This window comes from Struthio camelus, chromosome 3, assembly GCF_040807025.1.
Source record: "Struthio camelus isolate bStrCam1 chromosome 3, bStrCam1.hap1, whole genome shotgun sequence".
NCBI classification, from domain to species: Eukaryota; Metazoa; Chordata; class Aves; order Struthioniformes; family Struthionidae; genus Struthio; species Struthio camelus.
This window is the reverse complement of record NC_090944.1, coordinates 100470714-100495627: the sequence shown is the minus strand read 5'-3', so window position 1 is coordinate 100495627 and position 24914 is coordinate 100470714. Positions and strand designations below refer to the sequence as shown.

Below are 24914 nucleotides of genomic sequence, written 5' to 3'. Positions count from 1 at the left end.
TGAAACCAACATAGCTCTCACACGCATGTCCAAGGATACCAAAAAACGTTGCTTGGAGAAGCTGATAGGGGAAATAACCACTACACCTGAAAACCTTTTCGAATACCATCATTAACACCTAGTTAAAAAGGGGGTTGCTATTAGGAGGATGCAGCTGAAATAAATGATAGAGGAAAAGCCAGTAAAACAGGAAACAGGCTGCAGAGAAAAAACATTCCCCCTCCCCCCCCCCCCCAAAAAAAAAAGTGATCAGGAAGCAAAAGACTGATTCAACTCTTCTTTCACCTAATAACTGCATTACATGTCAGTGGCTTGATGCATGACCATGCAGCAATACAGATCCTTTCAAGTGGAAATCCTCTTCTCAGAGGAGAAGCAAAGGCTCTATTTCGCAGACCAGTAATAACAGACACCCTAATTTACCACTTATGGAGAGGACCAACTAAGTGCTTCAAAAAAGTGCTCAATCCTAACACTGTTACAAAACGAAGATGGTAATCAGTTTTGGATTTGGGGAGATGCAGTGGTTTCTCTGCTCTTCTATAGCTCCTAAGCACAGTAGTAACAATTCCAGTGCAAAAAATCCCAAATAAAACAACACAGAGCAGGTATCACAGTAAAATCACTAGCTACAGGTGTCTTAAAAAAGAGGGAGAAAGAGAAGCTGAAAGGCAACTGCAGTGACACACACTCCTCTATAAAGTAAGTGTACCGAGCAGTTAGTTACCTGACTCTAGTACCCAGTGGTAACATACTCATTTGCTTACCAAAAATCCTATTTTTTTCTTCCAAATTCTCTTTCTCCTCATAGGGGTTCCAGTCCTACATCTGATTCCATCCCCTTTTCCTGAAGTATGGCATACTATGGAGGACACAGAAGAAAACCTTGACAAAAACACTACCGACAATCTGAGCAAAATCCTGCAAGTGTTTGTACTGGAATATCTCAATCTGTAATAAATTACACTGGCAACAAATCACACGTTATTTTAAATACTGTTTACCCACTTTCAAGTTTGCTATTAAAATTGCATTGGAGAGCGCTAAAGCATAGCAAAATATTGCAAAAGCTCTTGATAAACTGATTCAGTTTTCTGATATAAAGATACCACTAAATAAGAACTAGTTTCAGCCTGGAAAGAAATTGATCTTTCCATGTCTTGCCATGAACAAAGAAAAAAAGAAAACAGAATTTTTCCACGTTGTTATCACTGTTTTATACGCCACAGACTAAGCTCCCAGGAGGGAATGCCTCCTAACTTAAGTGTTTAGCTACAGTTTTTACAAGGCGTGACCAACTTTTCCACTGGTCAGCAGTGGAAATTTAGAGAACATTATCGTAAGAGGCAAAATTCACATTAAAGCATACCTCTGCTTTGGGTTGAACTGAACTATTTCATCCTGAAAAAGCCGGTAGAATTCCTGACACAAAGAAGGAATTTGTAATCCTCTCTACTCCCCACCCTCGCTCCCCTAAAGGAGCTCCCCAGAGGAGTACTGCAAGAGCTCCTCTCCGCAGACAACTGACCACCATAAAACTGCCCTAAAACAGTTCTCTTTCTCTCCTTTGCTAGATACTATTTGTTGGAGGAGTGTAGGGGCAAGTGATGCTAGCAGGAAGGTATGTGGGGATTTCCACCACACTTTGACTACACACAGGAGATATAAACGGAAGAGCAGGTGTTCTGCGGGAGCACAAGGCCCAGCACCCACCATCCATTCACAATTTGACACATCTTCCGCCCCAAAAACAAAACAACAAAAATTGCTGTTTGCAATACTGATTGCATCAGAAGTAATCATACTATGAATATGATCATTTCAGAAACTATAGTTTTATGTAAATATGATTTTAAAGGCAGAGTGCTATCTAGCTAAACTAAAATAAGCAGGAGAGTAAGAAGCAAGGAGACAGTTTAAGAACCCAACAGTATGGGCCAGCCACAGCCTGTATCAGAAAAAGATACTCATCCGTTTAATCACCCTGTGGTCATAAATTCCCTGGTGGAATTATTCAAGAAATTCAGCATGACACTGTGGCAAAAATCTAGCCTAGAATGAAACCAACTACTAGAAGTAGCCAGGAGAACAATATTCAAAAGCTACCTATAGAATTATTGTTTCCCCTGAGGAGAAAAAAATAACAGCATTTGATGGGAGGGGGAAAAAAAAAAGAAAAATCAAGCTGGTAGAGGATGAACTCAGAAAAAACAAGTTAGTACTTCCTGCTCAGACGGCTTCTTCCATTAGAAAGTTTTACCCCGTGCAGAGATTTAACAAAGAGATAACCTATAGAGTCGTAATCACGTCAAATTTTGCCTATATTTTACTCTTTGCTAAAAGCAAGCATTTCTGAACATAAGATAAATATTTACATACATATTTTAAAGTTGCAATAGAAAAATATATTTAGAGTGATGCAAATTTGCAAAACTGTGCTATTACATTACACCCTGAAAATGAAACTCCATCAATTTTTGTTGCTCAAGACCAAACAGAAATGCCACTTTTAACATTTTCCCATCATTTTTACATTTATGAGAACTATTTCCATGTGTTTTTGACATTTTGCATGCAATTTCTGAAGTAAAACACAATAAAAAAACCTCTCACAATTGGACAGTCATGTTTATTTTCAGATAAATATTGCTGTACATTTACGTGAATTAAATCAAAGCTATTTGAAGTATTTGCTATCGTATTTTCCTCTATTGCCACCTGTTGAGAATGACATGCTTAATTATTATCTTCTGAAGTCTGATTACTCTGACCAGTATAAGGCACCTATCTCTACTGAGCCCCACTATGAGGACAAAAATGATAACAAAAAAGATAAGAAAGGTACAAAGATAAAAAAAGAAAAAAAGATTAAAAAATGGCTATATACAGAAATGTTTGTGGCTAAGTATGTTTTCACAGGTCAACTCTTCTTTGGTACTTCCTACTTTGCAAATCCTCTGAAAAAATGCATTAGGTATTTGCAGAGTGCACTGCGGTAGAATTTGTCAGATACTCTGGTTAAGCAAGAATTTAAAAGTTACTTATAACAGGCTTCATTATGAAATGGAAGAATCAGAGGGTTGTTACAATTAGGGAATGTCTCATTTCTTTTCTTAATCTCTATGAGAGTTAGCTGAAACTGTAATTTAACCACATGGTTTAAACCAAGTGTCTGACATATCAGTTTGGCACAAACTCTTCACTGCCTGAGCATGCAGCTCTCTGGAGTTGTGCCTACTCAGTTCGAAGAAGTGAGATGTAGGTTGCTATCACAGTTTTCGGTGGTTCTCAGAACATGAAGGGTAGGTATCCTTTAAGTACACAAAAAGATGCCCTCTCTTAACTGCATTTGAGCCCTGGAAGGAGTTTCCTTGAAGAGGCAGACCGCTGTAATTTTTTGAAAAAGTAGAAGGTCGTTATCTTAGCAATTGAAATGATCTGTCATTCATTTAAAAAATAACGGCTAGAAAGAAAACATACCCTGTGGAATGAGAATCTAAGCCATAACAAGCAGAGGAAACCTAAAATAGCCACTAAGTGAAGACCATGGTGCAAGATGGGTCCTCACTGCTACAACTGCAAAGGAGAAAAAGCAGGTAGGAGAAAGCCTAGCCATTTGGCAAATAGCTGAAGAAGATAAGTGAAGAGACCTGGACTGGAATCACTTCCACTCTCAGTTTCAACACTGATATCACTAAGTACATCTGTAGGATCTGGTTATGCAGACTACAGATAAGCACTCGGGATTTCAGACAGGCAGTCTTTACACTGAAGATCCTGTCCCTGGGTAGTTTCTCCTTCCCCGTTGGATGGTGGCAGCAGGGGAAGCAAATCAACTGAAAGATTTCAGGGAACCCAGTAGTTAACACAAATCAGGAGGACTGCTGTACAAGTCTTTCCCTTGAACGGGATTTGTCACATCTCAGTCGATTAAAAATCTATCTCCCATTCCTGGCAGCCTGTCACTGGCATGTCAAGAGTCCTCCGAAAGGTGTATGTCCTTATTATCTGGGGGAAGGGAATGCAGAACAAAATGAACTCAAGAGCCATTACACAATAGATAAAGCTGCCACAAAAACACATTACATCATTATTTATTCGTAGTGCAGAAAGAGCTCTAGCTGCCACTCAGGACAACTCAGTTTGCTAGCCACTGAACAACATTATCACTTTGTCACAATAAACCTAGCCTAAGTAATGATACACATCCCTTAGATACTCTAAAACTTGATGCATTTATGTGCTTCCGAAGTGGCCACTTTCCTATGCAAACAGTTTGAACAGGCTAAAGAACTAACAATGCTGAATCCTCTGGCAGATAGAAATAACAGTGAGAATATGCCCTCTTCTTCCTCTAGCTGGGACAGCTTTTGGATCATGAATGAAGACAGCCTAAACCAGCAGTTCTTATTCACCACAGTTCAAATACACCTTCTGATTGTGACCATATAACACTAAAAGTAAAATACAATTAGAAAAGACAAAATGCAGTAAAATTCCTTTTGGTAGAATTACCGCAAGAACTCAGTCTAGACTGGTAGCACACCCAGCAAAACACTTAGTTCTGCTAAGTTTCACACATCTGCTTATCGAGACTGAAATATCACCTGAGAGAATGATTTAAACATCAATATATATAAAGATAACTATAAAATCCTGCACATAAATGACCACTTTTTTCCTTGTCATTTTAAGGATCATACTTGACTCTATGCTGATTCAACAAACAGTCTGAATAAATTCATAACAATAAAGCAGCTAAAAAGCTGTTCTACTGTCTAAAAGAATCTTTATCATCTGCAGATTAGATATATATTGTAAACAATTATTCCAAAAAATATTTCATGATCATATTGCACTCAGAATTCTGGGATTCTGTTCTCCCTTCCCACTTTGAATCAAAGATCAGCCTCATTTTTTAACAAAATGAAGCTTTAATTTTCTACTAAAAACAAGTAGGCATGCAATCAATATAAGACAATATATTTAAATTGTCACAGAAAGAGAAATGTTTGGTTATGAAACTGGAGAAAGGAACAGTTCTCAGGCCACATAAGAGGAGCGTACTGTAAACATTCTGCTGGCTCCAAGGCGTTGAAGATATCGTAGAGAGCGCGGTCTAGCTCAGCACCCGAGAGGTAAAGAGAATCTGTTCAAATGTTCTGTGCTTCAGTGAATTCCCATGCAGCAAGGGCACATCTGATAGGAGACTGACTTCACAAAGACAGAATAATGAAAGGTGACGACTGAGCTAATGCTGCTTTCAGAAAAACATCGCCTGTACTTACAAGTTCACCGTCGTTTCTAATACAAGTTTCCCAGGTCATTACATCTTCTATCACAGCACTCTCACTATTATTTTTGCTGCAAATGAAGTACAGAACTAGATTCCTTACTTGTAACTTACGTATACTGTGTACCAGCGGCTCTCAGCACACTGCCCTCAGCCTACAAAATCTCAGCAAGACACTGTCATGCAGCATGCCACCTTGCTTTGTTTGCAAGAGTGAAGCCCTCCTCCATATGTCAGAGAGAGTACTACAGGTAGTGGAAAAACAAAGAGGAAAGCAACGTTCTCATAAGAAATGAAGCGCTCCACAGCCACTGTGAAGAGGCTACAGAGCTTGAAAATTCACATGAAGGCTGGGGGTTATTTTCAACTTAGTTCTACAGGAGAAAAAGACTTTTCTCTCTATCAAATCCATTATCTTCAGGTAATATATTAATATCTGCGGAGTCCCTGAGATACTGCAGCTCTCTAACTACTTTGGACAGATGGACACCTACTTAGTACACAAATTAACAAGGTGGAAGTCAATATATAGCACCCTGAGTTGCAAGTGAAACAGCAGGAAAGGGCAACCCATTCCTGAACAGCCAAGATGCAGAAGAACATGCAGTGGAGGTACTGGCTAGGAAATTAAAAGATTCATACAGCAGGGAAGAAGAGAAAAAATTAAAGTATTTCTGAAAGGCCTTTTTATCAGAGCAATGAAGAAAAAGATAGCAGTCAGAGGGAAGAGCTCTCTTAGAAAAGCCCTGAAGAAATAAAGCCTTGTTGATGTACAATAGAACAACAACGCAAAGGCAGAGACAAGTTAGGCAGTCTTATTCCCGGTGTGCCCCAAAAGTTAACCTCTCTGGCACTGACGCTAACAAGTGTCAGCAATCACCAACCTAACCTGTACTCGGGATATAAACCAGGTATATAAGCAGCTCCTTTTTTCCTGGAAATGCAGGAAAAACACAAACAGGAAAAACATAAAGTCACAATCAAATCAAAGAATACTTTCAATAGTCAACAACTAAATACTGGCTTCACAAACAATACAGTCATCTGTTTTGTATTTTAGATAGGGTTAACCGTAAGCAAGATGTGCTTGTAAAATCTTACATTTGAAATATTTTATTTTGCAGTATATTGCTAAGTAATTTTGCAATTAAACCTAAAAAGAAAAAAGTCACAGACTAATATGGAACACTTACAGCTAGAAAATAGTTGCTGAACCATCTGAACTCCCATAAAAACATCAACAAAAATGTAAAAACATGCTCTCATAAAATTAATTAGAATCTGAAATACCAGTTTGTCTTCACAATGGCATTAATATGAATATTGATAGGTTTTTGCAACCCGGGAAAAACTAGTTGTGACTTTGCCAAAACATGGATTAATACAGCTATCAAAATATTTTTAAGGACTGGGATGTGTACTTCTGCAACTCCCTACTCTCTTAATTAACCATCATTCAGTAAGCAATTCTCTCCCCAGCCCCTTCCCCACGCCACCCCAAAGTTATCAGTTCGCAATTTTACTCTCATGGAGCTGTCATTCTTTAAGAAGGGAGCTGAATGGGAACAGACACACTATAAAAACTACCTGTACAGTATTGTAAGCCTCGAAAATATTTGTGCCATTACACAGGCTATTGCTGATGCAAAGGAAAAAAAAAAAGAAAAAAAAAGAAAAAAAACGTAATTTGACCATTCCATGAATATGAACAATGCACTTGTTCCCAGCCATTTAGAACGCTCTGATATTCCAAATGTTTATAAAAATTAGGTAATAAAAGAATTAAGTCAATACCCTCAGTACAATAAATAACGGTGTTTATTATGGCCGGGGTTGACCATGAGTGTTTGTTCCGTATCTGCCTGGGACATTTGTAAGACCAGTTCTGAATCCTTGAGTTGCTCCCATTCCTGGTATTCCAAATCCTTGACTGAATACGCTGCTGTAAGGTGCAGATCCATGATTAAAGCCCAATCCATAGGGCCTTGTCTGAGTGTTTAAAAGTATAACCGGGTTCACATTTTTTCCAGGTGTATTAAAAGAAAATTCTGGCGGTGGACTGCTAGGCTTGGCTGGAGTGGATGTGACAGGGTTCAAATTATCGGCAGCTTTCAAAGATGGCATAGGAATAATATGATGATCCGAAAGGTTCAGCATATTGTTTGCAATAGGCACAGATGACAAGGTAGGTCTGATCCAATCATCTTTGAAAATCTGAACAGTCAAGGTAGCGACCAACGTGTATAGTCTATTAGTGACATGGGCAAGTACCATCTGTTCATTTGCATCTCTCCGAATTCGGACATGTACTGATCCAGCCTAGAAAATGATAAAAATAAATTGGCTGTTAACTGTTCCTTCAGTAAAGACTCTCCATACGCACTCAAGAAGAGTAAAGTTATCCTAAAAAAAAACTATGCAAAGACCTTTCTCAGTGGAGACTAATGACTAAATAGAGAAACATGTATTAAATAGTTCCAATTATTAGGTTACATTTTGACCTTTCCTAATGTGTTGACCTCTCATGAACACATCAAGATTGTCATTCACGAAAAGTTCTGGAGCCTTAAAACCAAAAATAAGTATAAAGTACAACATATGATGACAAGAAAGGGAAAGCCAACAACTAGGGGGAAAAAAAGTCCCAGCAGAGGATCAAAACACACACAAGCTCCCTGTTCCACATTTAGGAAGAAGTATCATCGTTGTGCTGTTGGTGCAGACGGGAGACAATATGCCCAGCAGATAAACTCAGATTGGGACCCCTTAGCGAGAACAGGGGTGCTGCCACTCAAGCAACACGGAGTTTCTCTTGGAAGTGCACACAGCTGCTCGCTGTCCCAGCCTATCTCTCAGTAACACTATCTTTTACCTGGAACTACTGTTGCAGACAAGAAACAAAATTGTACCCCTCAGATGCCTTTTCTTTTCCTATTTAATGAAGAATTTAGTTCACAGCTTGTGACATACAGGGAATTACATCAGATGGGGCAGCACTAGGCATATAGTGGCATACAGGCAGTTCTCAGGAACTTTTCACTAGAGTCTGAAAGATGCCAATAGGCAAATATGCATGCAGAAGTCTTTTAACTACCTGTGATTAATCCAACAATGCTGTGATCCAGTATTCTGAGTGACAAAAGGGTAGAAAGAAGGCCATTTTCACACCAGTAAGTCAACAGAGCCCATAACTTTTTTTAAAGGGTAACACACTGGAAGAACTCAGGAGCGGAGAAAAGTTCTAACAGTCTTAATCTTCTAGCTGTCACGATGTACCTGCATCAGCTCAGGAATCACTCGGTTCTGTATGATCACTCCATATCAGAAAACTTTCACTTTTTTCCCCACCTTCTACAATATCAGCATACAACTGTAGTTTTTTTTTTATTACGGCTGAACATATATGATCCTACTGTAGGCCTCTTACTTTTGGTACCTGAAAGTTTCCAATTTTTTCTGTTTCCCCTCAGAGACAATTTACACTAATACATCTTTTGAAGAATTTCCTTGCTATTGTTTGGGGATTTCATCACTGCCAAAATACAAAAAAAAATCTAAGGTTCTGAAGTGCATTCTTCAATCAAAAGCTCAATAGTAATGAACATTATTAACCAATAGCAAAGCTTAAAAAATATAAAGGAGGGTAAGAGGAAAGTTTTCCAATAAATCACAAGAAAGGACTCAGTACCGATTTCATCCAAATTTTTACATTTCTTTAAAGGAGAAGAAATACTTTATTTAAATAAAAATATAAAAGTACTAACCGATGCTTTTTGAAGGCTAAAAACACAAAGATATAACTTACCAAAGTGCCAAAACCTAATGTCCAGAAATGCTCATTTCGAACTTCCAAGACACCATCCAAAGTTGAAACCTAATTTTTACACAAATGTCCAGTAATACAAAAATAGACAGAAAGATTGTTTTATACCTTTTTAGAAATGTACTTTCCCATGTAACTGAATAATAGCATTCTGAGTCAAACAAAAGCTACCAGAATGCAGAACAGACCAGGTCTGTTGCCACTAATGTTGCATCTCACTGTATTTTTGCTACCTCTAAACATGCAATTCCACCAAAAAAAGGGAATTTGTTTTTAAGTAAATCAGGATTTCTGCTGTCAATTTGCAACATTTTCTCAACTTGATAGACCACAAATGAACAGACTTCTTTACTCCTTCTTCCCCCCGCTCACTTTTGTAAAATCTCTTCAACAGTAGCTCAACTTTAGTTTAAAAAAGAAAAAAGAAAAATAACCACCTGCACCACTTTAAGGAGTCTTTTCCAGATATCTGAATAACTCTGTTCATCTTAGATAATAAGCTTCATATTTTCCACATGCAACAAAAAATAAAACACAATTCTTCAGTAACCTCCTTGAACTTAAAAAAGTCTTCAGGTTCCTCTATGCTTACTTAGTGTTAGCTGCATGCAAGCACTGTCTCATGTGTTATACACTGACTCACCTCTCTAAGAAGTTTATCTAACTGGCCAATCACATGAGGTGGGGTTGTCTAAAAAACAAACAAAAAAAAAAACGTTACAATAAATATTAACTGGCTCTGTTTTAAATAGAAAAGCCTCTAAGTCTGGTCTACCTACATGAGATCAATGGCATGGCACAATAAAATTCTTATGATTCCATGATACATACTTGCATTGCACTTAGAATTCCTTTAGCGCCCTGTCCTCCTGGAACCTTTCCCATTTGAATGATCAATAATGGATTTTTTAAAGTAAGGATATTTTACAAAACTGAAACCACAAAATACTTGTTTTGTGACATTGTCTTACCTGAAGTAGTACTTTACCACTGTAGACGCTCATGGGATACATGGTTCCAAAAGTCATCAAAGCAATTGCTATAGCAGAGGCGGTGTCTACAGCAAAATAATTGCTGGCGAGAAAGAGCAATTTTAAAGAAAAACAGGTATTTAAGTATTTGAAAGGCATAAGAATTTTCTTCTGAACTTTTTCATTCTTTGAAACGATCTCCACATATACAATATCATATACTGATCAGAACTATACATCTTTGTATAAAGCCAAATATATTCATAGTCACAATCCCTTACACACGAAATTCAACTTTTGATAAGATCACTGCTTGCAGTAAAAAAAATTAAATTTCCCATAAATTAGCTATAAAAAGGATTATTTTCTTTAAACAACAACTATACGTACTTAATTTCAATCAGCATGTATGTAATACAAAGGGCTAGAGCTCCAGCAATATCAATCAAGACAAAAGGGTTCATTCGTGGCAGAAAGATGCTACTCAATCCTGGGATGATTCCACAAATACTGCAACAAAACAAAACAAGCCGTTGTCAGCTGTTCAGCATTACTACAGAAAACAAACGACCAAATACACCTTGCAGTCTCTGCATGCAATTATCTCCGAGGACTGTTAATGCTCTTGTAATGCTGCTCAAAGTTTTGCAATAGTCTGATGCCCGCAAAAACTAACCGAGTTTAGAGCCACATCACGTTCTCTCTCATATCTGAGAGCAAGACTTGCCTCTTGCATCTTATATATATTTTTAAGTTCATCTTCCCATTTACAAAGGTATACAAGAATAATGTTAGTACACTTTCTCTACACATTCAAATACGCATCTTTTGGTACGTTGCTTTTTTAGTGACAGACCTACCTGTGCGAGTTGTACGCAACATATATACTATACACAGATATTGCTGTTACTCATATGTGATTCTAAGGGGGTTGTATACTATTAGTCTTCAATCCATTTGCCTTATTGGTGTTCAGAAATGTGCTAAACTCAGAGCTAATTCATACAAGCCTGAAAAGTGGGGGCAAACCAGCTACCTGACTAGACGAGACCAAAACACCCATGACAGAAAACAGGTAACAGTTCTTTCACTCTCTACAGCATGAAAAGGGTTTCTGCACTTCCCAGTGAACATTAGCAAATGTCAGGTATTGCAAACTCTGGAGGAAAAGATAACGTGAAATTCTTTGTTGCTCTGTTTGGAACCAGCCAATACGGGACATAGTGTGCTGGTTCACTCCTGTAAGAATTTTACTTAAAATCATTATATATGGGTGCAGTTATTTTGTAAACAGTATTGTTTCATAGAACACATTTGAAACAGCTGTATAAATAAATGCCAACTGGTTTTAATAAAATGATTTTTTAAATGTTAGTGTAAATGTACACAGGTTATTTCAAAACCTAATAATAATCCACTCGATCTTGAAGCTCATCGAGCTATCTTTCTACAATGTTTTTCCCCATAACATTGTATTACCACACGATTAAAAAAACACTCTGCTATTCTCTCTGACTACTATCCGTGTTTTTCTACGCTGAAACTCCAGATAATCAGGCAGTCCTATTGCTACTGTTCCAAAGCCGTGCTTTGCAGAACGTGGGTCTGATGATTTAAACACCACAGTCTTACAAAAATCAATTCTTTTGTGTTTAACACACCAGCGTTTTCGGCTGTCCTCAGCTATATGCACAATTACAACATTTGGAAACAGATGGGCTTTGCAGCACACACAATGCAGGTTAGCATACACAATACAGGTTAACATTATAGTGAGAGCATAACTACTCAGAAGGACCTGTATGGGTCAAAATAAACACTTCCAGTATCTGACAAAAATATTTGTGAATGATGTTATCTGGCATTCAGATATCCAGTACAAGCAAGAGAGTTAGCAGGAAAGATGAGTGACAAACAATACTTCAATCCTTGGAAGAGACAGGCTTTTCAGTTCCCTGCTGGACTGGTGAGGTGTTTCCACAGCAAAGTTTAAGTGAGGACTGTATTTCGCATACTGTATTTAAACTGAAACCATCCTAGTTGCTTACGAGTAATTAAACATAAATTACTAGAAAACACATTGCTCAGGTAGGCAACAGTTGTTAGGAAACGCAGTTCAAGTCTGTACAAAACAAAGCTAGTTTATCTCAGCCTCATCCAAGGAGAATTACATACAATGTACTGAATGCATTCAAAAGCAAAGTTATGTAGAAAGACGCATTTCTATCAGACTGATACATATGGGAAATAAGAGGGACACCGTTTTGGCTAGAATCCATACACTGGATGTAAAATAGGTAAAGCTATTTTAAAAGAGCTAAAATACCTAGCAGTTTGTGTCTCAACACCTGTTCTAAAATGCTATTACGCACTAAACACCCACTGCCCTCTACAAGTTAGCAATTTTTAAAAACATTGTGAAGCTTTACCTTCTACTGAGATCTGCAACATGCTCCTGAAGCCAACTTGTGCTGGCAGCTGCAAAAGAAGGTAATAAAACCGCTCAGGAAAGCTTTACTATACCCTTCAAGTTTTGCTTGAAGATAAGAACCCAGTACTCTGTGAATGAATAAATGTATCTCAACAGATTCACTGTCACTTGAAAAAACAGAAAGTTTGACTTTTCCAGGCAGTTAGTAAGTAAAATACTTTTGTCCCATATTATATCTGAGCTGACTAAATACACATATAACTGCAGATTATAAACAGATGTTCATATTATGTATAGTATTATATATAACTTTATCCACTCTAATTAAAGCTATAAACAATTTAAATAAAATTATATTCACCAAAATGAAGCATATATATAGCAAAAATATAGGAAAAAAAATGGAAAAAAAAAAGAATGCTTCTCACTTAATTTACAAGTGTTCACAATATGCAATGGCTCTCCAACAGTGGGAACGACTGCAAACCTACTTCACAATGAAAAAGTCCCAGGTAAAAGTGTTATAAAGAAGGATTATTACATTTGCTTGTTTCTTTCAACGAATAATAAATCATTAAGATGTCTTTAAAGTTCTGATCACGTGTAAGATTATCTTCACTGGCTGCACACAAAAGGTTAAAAAATAAAGAATACTCTATCATTAACATGGTAACTCAGTTTATCATGTTAATGACTAGGCATTACTTTGAGAGAGCCCTACAAACAAGCCAGAGAAGAAATCTGGAAGACAGTTCCAAGCTGCTTTAAGTTATATTCATGGAGATAATAGTAGTATATACCTGCTAGTTAAGAAATTTACCAGACAAGTTATACCTCAATAAGAATAGGTAACACTAAAACTTTTTCTCAATTCTTGTCATAGATTAATTTATCACATACCTTCAGAGACATAAGCAAAAGGCTTATTCCTAATGGAAAGCATTGTGAATAAGTTGAAAAAGAGAGCCACGAAAGTACCAACCAGCAGTCTCCCCCTAAGGAAGAAAAGAAAGATGCGCCTTCACCTCTCATTAGCATCACAACACATGAAATTAAGCTGGAGTTACTATTAACAATAACAAAATACTTTACTGGGTATTTTCTACTAAGACTGAAAACAGGACTAAGATAAAACAGCGTACACTTAATAATTGGCAGCATATTATCATTTTAGGGGAATACATGAGATCGATGAACACGGCACATTAATATTATCACAGGAGACTGAACATAATGTTCATAATGCTAAGTTGGGAAACAGTTCTCAATTAAATGTATGTATAGAAAGTTTGTCCTTTGAAAATATAAACACATTATCCCCTCAGCAGTAGAACTAATGAAGCCTAGTTTCCTACGGAATTATGCCCTACACCCCTGCCCTTTCCTAGGGGAATTCCAATTTCACCATACCTCCCGCGTCCCCATCTTTTGCCCCATAACACCTTCCATTCTTTCCCCATGTTTTTTACAGTCTCCACCATCTGCATCATCTATGCAATACCTCCAGTTTCCCAATAATCACAGCATCCTTCCCCACACACCAGGTCTCCTCATTTGTGGTTTGGCAAGAGGCAGCACAGGATGCAACTCTTTCTAAACTAGGAATGTGCTGAGGGACAAGTCAGGTCAAATGCATGTGCACGGTGAGTATCTGGCCAGCAAACCCAAACCCAAACCCAAACCCAGCCCCCGCCCCCTGCCAGAATAACTGGTGAGCTCACCCTGGAGCCTTTCCTACAATGTGAGCACTAACTTGGCTCTCTCTTCTCTACCCAGGCTCCAGCTGTCAAAAAAACCATAACTTACTATCTTTAGGATGTCCCACCTGTTGTCAGGTTATAGGAGGACAGAAACTTACAAAGAGCAAATGCCTCATGTCCTCAAGAAACCACATTAAAACACAAGAAATAAGAGAAAATAAATTACCAAAATTACCAGTAATTAAATTACTCAAACCAGCAATATCCAGTTAAATCATTATTATTTATGGGAACATGTGGATTACATTTCAATTGTACCTTAAAAAAACGTTGTTTACCATATAGCTTGCCTACAGTTTGAAACAAATACCAAGGTACCAAAATGAACTTGCCATAAATAATACATGCTAGAAGTATTTTAAGAATCAGAAACATAGAGACACTGAAAAACCTATAATTTTACATGTCAAAATAATTTCTTACGTGTGTATTTCAGGTTGTTCCAGAAACCGCTCTGCACTACAAAAAATAATTTAAAATTTCAGTTACATTCACACACAAAAATCTTGACACTAGAATCATATTTTTTCAGTTCCAGAAAATTAGCTGGGATTCATAAAGAAAAGCTGTGAGATATAGTGCTGCAAAAAACCTGCAAGTGCTAAAATAAATTGTTTAAATAAGCTTAGCAGTTTTTATAAGTGATGAAAAAATTTAACAGTGAAATGAAGCAGGGTATAATCTAGATTTTCGAACCATTTCCAGACTGTGCCACGTAGGTGTTAGGTATCAAGGGAGCTGCCCAGACAATCAAAAGACATTTGTAAATGCACATGCCAGAAAATACTGTTACTGCCACCACCACTGTCGTTAACTGCAACAAATTAAGTTTGAAATCTCTGCATTTCAGCCTGCTAAGCAAGTTCAACAAAAGTAGATGCTGGATATTACAGTAGAGATGCACAATTTTTTTCGCAGTAAAATAAGAACTAAGCTTCAGTTGTAACAGAGAAAAATCTAGGATAAGGTCAGGAAACTAATGATGGAAAATTCGGGACTTGCATCTAGTTTTGTAATACCTCGTTATTAAAAGTCAAACCAGTGTACTGTCAGTGATTTGCACCAGATCTGCCTCTAGTATAACATTCTTAAGTTGTTAACATAGCCCTTTATAGAGAAAATAGAGCCCCTGGAGAGAAAAGCAAAAGGATGCAGCCCCAGTTTTAAATTCCAGATGTTAACAAAAGTCTCTTTTGTTTTTTTGTTTTTTTTTTTTTAAAAGATCCTTAATATAATGCTACGGGACTGCTTTACTTCATGAAGTAAAAAACCAAAGAACAGCAAAAGTATTTTCTTTATTGATTAACCCAAAAAGTCAAGATGCATAGTGAAACACGTTAAATCAAGTTCCCAGCATAGTGTCTGGAAAATGTGTTTTTTTAGAATATTGAGTCTTGTCTTTAATAGCTGTTTAATTATATTTACCAATTCCTATCCTTTTTACCTCAAATCTACTTGTAGTGTAATCAATATAACATTTTTTTAAAAAAGAAGTTATTTTCAAAAATACCTCACTCGAAATAGCATTTGTAGAATGCATAGGCTTTTCCTCAACCTGGAATATCTTCTTACATAAAAAAAAAAAAAAATCAAAGAAAACAGTACATATCCCTACCTTTCTTTTAGTATAAAAAGAGCACCAAGCTGTGCCAGAACCGTAGAAGCAAAAACAGCTAGAACTTCAAATCTCTCAAACCTGAAATTTAAGAAGTAAGTTTAGAAACAGTGAACATCAAACAATGTATCAAATGCATTTTGGTCTATTCAGGAACAAGCAGGATAGACCTAGTATTTCTAATTCTTTCAAGTGAAGATAGATGGGAAGAAAGCAGAAGTTTTAGGGAAAAGTCGTAATTTCCACCTTCCTTGAAGCCAACACGCCATTTATCATGAACAAGTTGATTCTGAAAGAAGAAAGACTATAATTTCCAGCTTACAGTTAAGCACTTAATTCTTTTTTCCACCTTAAAATTAAGCATTTCTTACTTCTTCTTCCTCTCTCTCCCCTTTCTTCTCCTCTTTTCTGTAACTTTTCTTTAGAAAAGGACCCAGTCTTGGGTCTCCTTAATTTTTAGGCACTCTTTACATACAGATTGTTAGTCATGGCAATTATGTGATACAGATAATGACATTCAACAATATATCAAACCTTGTATTATCAAACAACACTGAATCTGCTTACCCAAATGAATAGACTGGACTGGGTTTCTTCATCATCACCCAGTAGCTTATTAGACACGTTACCAAACTGGAATAAACGGGGAGAATTGTGTTATGATAAACCACCGCAGCCTTCACAAACTAGATAATCTACAAACATACATTTCAGCCATCAGAACTGAATGTCTGAATTTAACATCTTACCATGTACTCAACTCTTCCATCATTATCACAGTGAAGGTTCTGATAAATCCAAATAAGGATATTTGGAAACAAAGCTGAGACTGCATGATGACGTCTCTGCTGTCCTCATAAAATGTGCAGCAAGTGAGTTTTAGCAGAACGGTAATCAGCCTAACTCCTAATTCCTTCTTAGAGATGCTTTTATGCCATACTTACAGTGTGTGCTGTACTTACAAGGACTACCATCAACCTCTTCAATACAGAACATCCCTCAGACTAAATTAAGGTTATCATAACCCTGAATGCAATGCGTTTTTCTGCTGAAGACACAGAACAGCAGCTGGTGTTTCATCTGCCTGTACTCCACAAATTCCTCTGAAAGGGAACTGGAGAGTGTGAGACAAGGTACGCCAGAACCCGACTAAAAGGGGAAAGGTGGTTTGAGAAAACCCTTTTAATACTATCTGACATCACACATATTAATGAAGAGCACAAAGCAAACAAAAGCCCATGAAATTAACAACATACACACCCAATAAATTACAGGTGCTTTACGAACTGCATAACAAGCCTGGAAATACTATAACCTAAGCAAGGCTATTTAAATGAGAAGGAAGGTGATAAACAAGACAACAGGGCTGTCCCCCTTTGTGCCGCTCCCTTTGTACCTCAGTGAAAAAGTAAAGAAAGCTTTCTATTAAACCCTTCTTTTAGGGACACACCATGAAATTAATTTATCATTCTTGAATAAGTCTCAGGCAATGCTATGTCTACACACATGGCCAAAATGGATTTGCCTTTTTGGCTGCATTCACCGCACAAAGTCTTAATCTAACTGGCCATCAACTGACAGCCACAGGTCTCTCCTGCTATTTTCTTTCCAAGCTTATTCCTCATACAGAATGTCTAAAATTCAAATTATTTTATCCCTGAGGTATTAGCTTGAGTTTTTCAAGGATGAATCTTATTTCCTGTGACTACTTTTCTTCTACTGATGCCCCCCTTTTTTTTTTTTTTTAATTGGTACCCACCCCAAATCAGTGCCACCTCTGACTTTATGCAGCCCTTTCTTAATTAAAGTGTTAAATCAGACTGGATGAAGAACTCATCCCCATAGCAATCTAACAATCACATCCTCACAACTTGATCCACAGCTGCTTGAAGTACAAACAAAAGCAGAGGAAATAATATTGCTCACATTCAAAAAAGTAAATTCACATACTCAGTCAGATTGCTACAGATGACCAGGAAAATGACAAAAATAAAAAACAAGAAAGCCATTTTTGCAGCAGAAGCACTGAACATTGCTCACCCCTAGAGCAAGTTAAAACTCTTTAAAGAGCCTGCTGTGAGTTAGAATAATCTTCTAGTCCATCCTATATTAACACAGTACATCAATATTCAGGGTATTTCATCCTCTGCCAAAATTAAAAAAAATAATATTCTACATGATATGAGGTTTACCTCACGTTAAAACTTTTCCCAAGATGAAAAAGATATTTAAGATGACAAAACTTAACAAGTGTAGAAATTCTGAAAGAAGTAACAGATTAATTTAGTAGAGGTGTATCACAATTCTAATTCAGTCGCAAATCAAGTTAGGCATATTTTTGACCCCGTATCAACCACTCACTTTCCTTTCTTAACGTGTGCTGCTGTAATTTATAAATGCTTTACTATCAGTCAGATAAGCTGCATAAAATACATGCATTTCTTAGTGATTAAACTGCATTATCTTCCTCGCTAGCTGGCTAACCTATAATATTTACAAAAAGTATGGATCAGCTATCTGCAAACTGTATTTGGTGCATTACATACCACAGTTTGTTTCCCAACAACTGCTACTGACCTACATTCCACAGCAGACATGAATATATTCCACGTCTGCATTACCAATCTTATCAACATCCTCTCGTATTTTCATACTTAAACGGGGTATAATATTTTCTTAGGAAACAGGAAAAAATACTAAAAATATCTTTCAATACTGGAGAGGAAAATTACTGTTTTAGTCTTCAGAAACTGGTCAAAACAGACAATAGCCGACAAAGCTTATACACAGATTCTGTTCTAGTGACCTCACTGGAAGAGTGTGTGGCATCTAGCTCTTGACGAGTTTCAAAATAGAAGTAGGATTGCACGCTCTTTGTTTCCTCATGCTAAAACTAAGGAGCTTCCAGAACCATCGACTGCAGCATTCCCTAATGTTGTTTTGAGTGAATCATCAGATAACAGTTTGATGCTAGTTCTGATTTATGTCGCTAGGCACTTGCATACAGAAACCTATGACTGAATCGATTTGTTACTAATTATACTCAGTACAGCTATGGTGTTTCTCATCACCTCTTTATTTTAGGCTCATATACAATATATTCATACGCTCATATACAATTTGTACTCATTTATACTATATTTAACTCAGTTAATGTTTCATCACTGATGACTCTAAATAGCATGTGTTTATATGTGTATGTATGTTTTAAATATGAAATACACAAAGATAGGCATAAAAATTAACTGTAAGATTAAGTGAAAAAAAATCTCACCTGAAAAGATCAAAGATTGTCAAATATGTATAAGCAGTTAAAGCTGTAAGAAAGCAAATATTGAAACTTAACGTAACAGAATATAAGCAGCTTCTGCATTTAGAAAAAAATCATATTAAGTCCCTCTTGTGCAGCTCTTTACCATTTTCTACCCGCCCAAATTCTCTGTCCTGATGAAGCAGATCCTTGTCTTTTACATGTGTGCATAGTATGAATATCCTAAATACACCAATATTTCATTTCCTTAACAGGCTGATTACGGCAATCCTAATGCTATTAAACCATGTAGCAGTTGCAACTACATAAAGTAGAAAGCTACCAAGAATAAATAGTTCTTAGTCGAATTTAAACACAGAAACGTCAGGACATCTTCTAACCCATCTTCCACTAAAACAAAAGATCTCTCCTACATGCATCATTGTTGTGAAAATTACGCTCAATAGAATTTTCACTTGTTCCACTTCTCCCTCTCATGTTGAAACTCCAGAAAAACTGTACCACATACTGAAAATATAGCGCATTCTACCTTAAGTACAGATGATGTGAAGCATGTTGGGACCTCTATACAAAGGTAGGACAGACACAAAATATTAAAAAGGGGCATTCTTGGAACTGCAGAAGTCTTTTGCCAGACTACAAATGCCTCCTTTCAACTGCAAGTGAGGTTCTCCATATGCCACCGTTAACTATTCATAACAGCAAAAGATGGAAGGACTAGCCTAAGTCTTCCTTTGCGCAGTCATAAAGATAAAGAGGGTAAAGCAGAGAGAAAATCAGCCAGAAGCTCTGGTAAACCCTGCAAACTTTGAAGGACTTTCACCCTCACATGCATTCCTATGCCCTTCTCAAAAGAAATTCTCTTGAACTGACTATGGGGCACCTCAAAGGAAGGCATGGTTGAAATCGGGCTGTGCAGCTGCCTAACCCCCTTATGTGAAGAACTTCACTGAACTTCACCAACTAAGAAACACATGATAGTCAGTCATAGTTTCAGCATAAGAAAGTCACCCACCTATGCTGTTTGTAGAGCTGCACCACATTAGCAGGAAGCCAATACATATTAAATTTATAGCACCAAACAGCAGGATCTTCCAGGACTGTTAATGACAAAAAAATATGCATTTTACCTCTTGCAAAAAAAAGTTATAAAACAGCAATATACCTATCTGATTTAAAAAAAAAAAAAAAACAATGCTGCAGCATTTCAACACGCAAGTAGAACTGGCTTCTCCTCCCCCTAAAACGTACAACTCATTTCAAAACTAGCCCATATCCCATTATTAACTGTACAGATCGTCTCAAAACTGATTTCTAAACACCATCATGTGCTGTGCTTAAAATACCTTTCTGCTCTGAAAAAATCACCCATATGTAATATTTCCATTTTATTACAGCACACACCATCTGACTCTTGAAGACAAAACTACACAGTTGTGTATTTTCTACCCTTTATCCTAAAGAAACAGCACAGCTAAGAGACTGACGTGGGTTCTGTTTTTCACGCTGTGTCTTAGGTCCCCAAAACCTCTGCACATCTGCACTTTACATTCAGTATAGTAGGACAACTGTAAGTACAGTAGTTCTGGAAAACGTTGATTGACAAGGACAACGCACAGAAACCCAGCTTCACAGAAACCCCAGGATGAATTAAAGACTAGCATTAATGAAAAACACCTGTCACTTGTAAGACTCACTGCCAGGAATACAGTACCACAAAAAGCGCACATGGAACTCTATAAAGCTAATTTTAAAGTCATTTTTCAAGCAGAAGTGCACTTTATTTCCAATGTCTTGCCCTAGTAAAAGTCCCAATGCTACACACGGAACGTGAGGTTCATTCTCCAAAAACATTAATAAAACTTAGATGATTACAGAAAATTAATGGATATTTTCTGAAGCACTAAACTAAAAAAAAGGCAAAAACTTAACATGGCAGTCGGAGTCTAATCCATCACACCCTGGCAAGACAGAAATCCCATACATTTCAGTTGAATGTGTGATCTAGCCCTCATTTCAATAATACAAAAAGTCTTGTTGAATTGTATTCATCTGTTCACCAATGGCAAGCAGCCTGTTATAGCAAACGAAATACATGACTTCTCATCACACTTACTCAAAATAGAATGCCAGCTTTTCAAAAGCACTCAGATTTCGAATTCGACAAATACAAGCTACAAGCTATTATTGTAACATCCAGCACAGCAAGAGACGCATTCATTTCAGAAACACAGAACAGTAAAGTTCAAACCTGGCTCCAAATGAAACAAGCAGGACCTGCATAAAGCTTTACCTGCCAAGTATGTTATACCTGTTCCCTGGCGTTTGTTGATTCTATCATATTTGATTTGAAATTGAGTGTTAGGCACCAAGAATCAAACGGTAAAGAACCACATACTGGTTAAGAAACATTTATTTTTCCACAAATCCATTCAAAAAATAAGGTAACTAAAGTTGAAAATACAGTAACACAGTACCATTGCTATTCAGAGCACTAATAACAACACAGATTCTATCCACTCTGGCCTACAAACATATTTTTAGCAGAGTTAGTATTACTACAACATCTATATTAATATAGGATGCATGAGCTCCATTTCAAGCTACCTGAAAAAAAAAAACTGTATTCAGACTACTTACCCTTCTATCTGCTGCAACCAACCTAAATTCATGTGTTAACTTTCCAACCAACGATCTCTGTGATTTGCGGAATAGGTGTATTGTCCCCTTTAAAAAATTAAATTTAAGCATAATTAGACATTTTCCTTAAACTACAGTTTATATCAGCAAAAAGGAAACCTTCATTCACATTTTTAATCAATTTTCACAAAGAAATACTCACTTTGACTCTCTGAAACAATTAGCCAATAACAGCTTGCACGCATTTCAAACTTACGGAGAAGCATACCAAATCCTATTTAAAGATCTTTCCAACTTTTATTTAAATAAAACTACTGTAGATGTTCTGAAAACACAAATATTTTTCCTCATCAAAACACTCTTCCCACCTAAAGCCAGCACGCTTATCAAACAGGAAAACACTAACTGTGGCTAGCGACCTGATAAAAAAAAAGGTCTGTAAACCTAACTACTTAAAGATGCAGTTAAACACATAGTAAAAATTTCAAACCCAACTGTCTCCAATGGCAGTCAATATGAATTGAAGCAGGAAAAAAGAACTATGCACACTTAACCTACTTTTGAGCAATGGTACCCAGTATCTCAACCAGGGCAGGTATATATTACGGGCATATCAAAGGACCGTGTAACCTGACATCTTCTGCATCATAAGGCTGATGAGAACCCACCAGAAAAACAAAAGCATTGCTTTATCATTTGTGATGTGATGGACACAAGGCCAGTCACACGATAGGGCGCGCAAACAATCTTGGTCGTGGCTTAACCTAAACATGCACATTAGACGTCCTCATCACAGACATTCCCCTTCCCCCCACAACTTTCAGTGATATGCAGATAAGCACTCCCCTGGGCAATCATGGGAGAAGATGTATGTAGGTGATTGGCATGAAGGGGCTCTCCTGAAAGAGACTGACAGGAAGCAGACTACCAGAAAAACTAATGAACCCTACCGCTTGCTCCCATTCCCTAGAGCGCCTAAATTGCTGGTTGGTTGTCCTCTATCCTTCCCTAAAAATTAAGAAATGAGCTTTCCACCTGAAAAGCCCTTCTGATGTGCAACAAAAAAATCAGGGTCTGTCATATGCACTGACTTCAGGGCTGGATGAAATAAGGTTTTTGCTATCACATCTGCAACTGCAATGAGAAGATGAAAAGATATATTGATTAGCTGATTACCAAAACAGATTCACTCAACTTACAGGTAACATGGGTCATCATAGCTGTATTCCATATTACTCTTAATATTTGTATAAACACAGTTTGCCTCAGTGCCGTGAATTAAGAAAACAATACTATAAATCTCAAGTTTCGCTTCATCTGGGCAAAAGATTTGTACTTATTTTCTTTGCTGGCAAAGCACTGCATAATAATGTTTTTCTCAGTAAAGACAGACAGAGCGACAGAACCTTTAGGAAAGGCTTTCTAACAGCCAGTGGACTGCCTGCTTACGAAGCCTCCTGTATCATCTCAGCACTTCTCCGTGCTGTTAACACTATGTCCATTGCCTAACTGCACTGTGGCACACATCCTTGTTTATATAAAGTACACCATGTGTAAAAGCCATGAAAATCTACACAGTGGAATTCTGTACCACAGATGAGAACCCTCCACACAGATACAGAAGTACTAATTCAGCAGATATTGGACTTTGACATTAAAGCTCCCCTAAATCCTAATGTTCTGGCTAGACAAAGCAGAGAATCACTCTGGCGTAAGGCAGGAGGGCAGCTGCCCTGTTCTTCCACTGCAGCCCACTGAAGGGCCCCAGGTAGTGCTAGAACAGCTGTAGCGTAAGTATTTCTACAAGGAGCACGAGCATCTGCTCCATCAACGTCAACAGATGACACTGGCTGTTAGTGGCACCACTGTCAGTTTATCTGCACTCAGCACAAAAGAGGCAAGTTGAGGCATCCAGCTGAACAAGCGTACATGGTGCCCGTTCCCAGGAGAATTCATTTTTTTCTTCAGAAAGACAGTCATATGTACCAGGATTGAGTACCAGTCCTACGTTTTGACTGACACATCAGAGCAGGGGCAGTATGAGCTGCTTGTCCTGATGAGAATTTCAGTTCCCTAACTGACTTGATGTTGAATGAAACATTTCTGAGATTCAAACTAATTACCATCTGCAAGGCTAGGGCATAGTGTTTGTTCAAGATATACGTTCAGTAGAACAACCGCTGCTTTTCTCATCGCGTTCAAAAAGTAGCAACCTGCTCAGCAATAAACGTGACAAGTCTCAGAGGGAAAATAAGACAGGCCTTACAGCCATCGACAAATAAAATAATCATATTCAATCACAGCTAATTTTGAATCTTTAAGGTTTTGCCATTGTCAGATTAGTTGGTGGAACAAAGTATGTTCCCTCTTGAAAGCTTCTGCATTTACTATTCTCTGGTGAAAGTGCAGAACACAGCCGGCAAGAAAATCACCAGCCTTCAAAAATAAGAAAAGATGCCGAACTGCCTAAAGAGATGATCTGTGCTCTTGCGCCAAAGGCAGCAGCAGCACCATACGACTGGCTCGACAGCTGCCAGAGAGAACACGTAGCCTAGTGCTGCGACCCCAGCAGCGGTTCCTTCTCCCCCCCCACCCCAGTAGGCACGGGAGAGACGACTCCCCCGACGAGCAACCAGCACCGGGAGGGTCCTGCCACACACCGAGGCCCACCGCGGGGCCCCAGCCACCCAGGCCCCCGCTGTCACCTCAGCGCCTGCCTTCAGGGCCGCTCGCTTGCCGCTCAGCCGACGCCTGGCTTGGCCCAGGGCGCCGGGGAGCCCCGGGTGACAGGGCAAACCTCAAGGGCCGCGCCGGGAGCGGGGGAGGGGGCAGCACCGCCGCTAACGGCTCCGCGGGCTAACGGCTCCCGGGGCGGGGGGGGGCGCCCCTCCCCCCGCCCACGCGTCACCGCGGGCCGGGGGAGGGGGTCGCGCCGGCGGCTCCGCGCGCCCCACGCTCCGGCCGTGCCGGCGCTCAGGCTGCAGGGGCGCCCGACCCGGCCTCCCGCCCACCCTCCTAGATCGGGGCAACGCACCATATTACTGCCCGCACCGGAAGAGACGGCGCCATGCGAGGCCGGAAGAGGCGGGTGAGGGGGAGGGGCTTCCGTC

The 24914-nt window shown here is 38.4% G+C and overlaps 2 protein-coding genes across 4 annotated transcripts in view; one reads left to right on the top strand and one right to left on the bottom strand.

The window, feature by feature from the left end:
• QPCT (glutaminyl-peptide cyclotransferase) overlaps nucleotides 1–2686 on the top strand; it is a 15814-nt gene extending 13128 nt beyond the window's left edge. The window contains exon 7 of the mRNA XM_009686638.2: nucleotides 812–2686. Within this exon, the coding sequence (XP_009684933.1) occupies nucleotides 812–957 (146 nt within the window). The 3' untranslated portion in view covers nucleotides 958–2686. The remainder of the gene's footprint in view (nucleotides 1–811) is intronic.
• Nucleotides 2612–24914, bottom strand: SLC30A6 (solute carrier family 30 member 6). 3 transcript variants are annotated; one of them, XM_068939351.1, is made up of 14 exons: nucleotides 24856–24888; nucleotides 21805–21891; nucleotides 20180–20264; nucleotides 19168–19210; nucleotides 16461–16526; nucleotides 15894–15974; nucleotides 14702–14737; nucleotides 13419–13513; nucleotides 12517–12565; nucleotides 10478–10597; nucleotides 10088–10190; nucleotides 9760–9807; nucleotides 9099–9167; nucleotides 2612–7612 (listed from the first exon to the last, which is right to left on the bottom strand). In XM_068939351.1, the coding sequence occupies exons 1-14, from the start codon at nucleotides 24871–24873 to the stop codon at nucleotides 7115–7117; spliced, it is 1398 nt and encodes a 465-aa protein (XP_068795452.1). In that variant the 5' UTR covers nucleotides 24874–24888; the 3' UTR covers nucleotides 2612–7114. The 3 variants fall into 3 exon arrangements, with proteins under 3 accessions (XP_068795452.1, XP_009684935.1, XP_068795451.1); XM_009686640.2 differs by lacking the exon at nucleotides 24856–24888 and adding an exon at nucleotides 22840–22939; XM_068939350.1 differs by having other exon boundaries at nucleotides 7094–7612; nucleotides 24839–24914.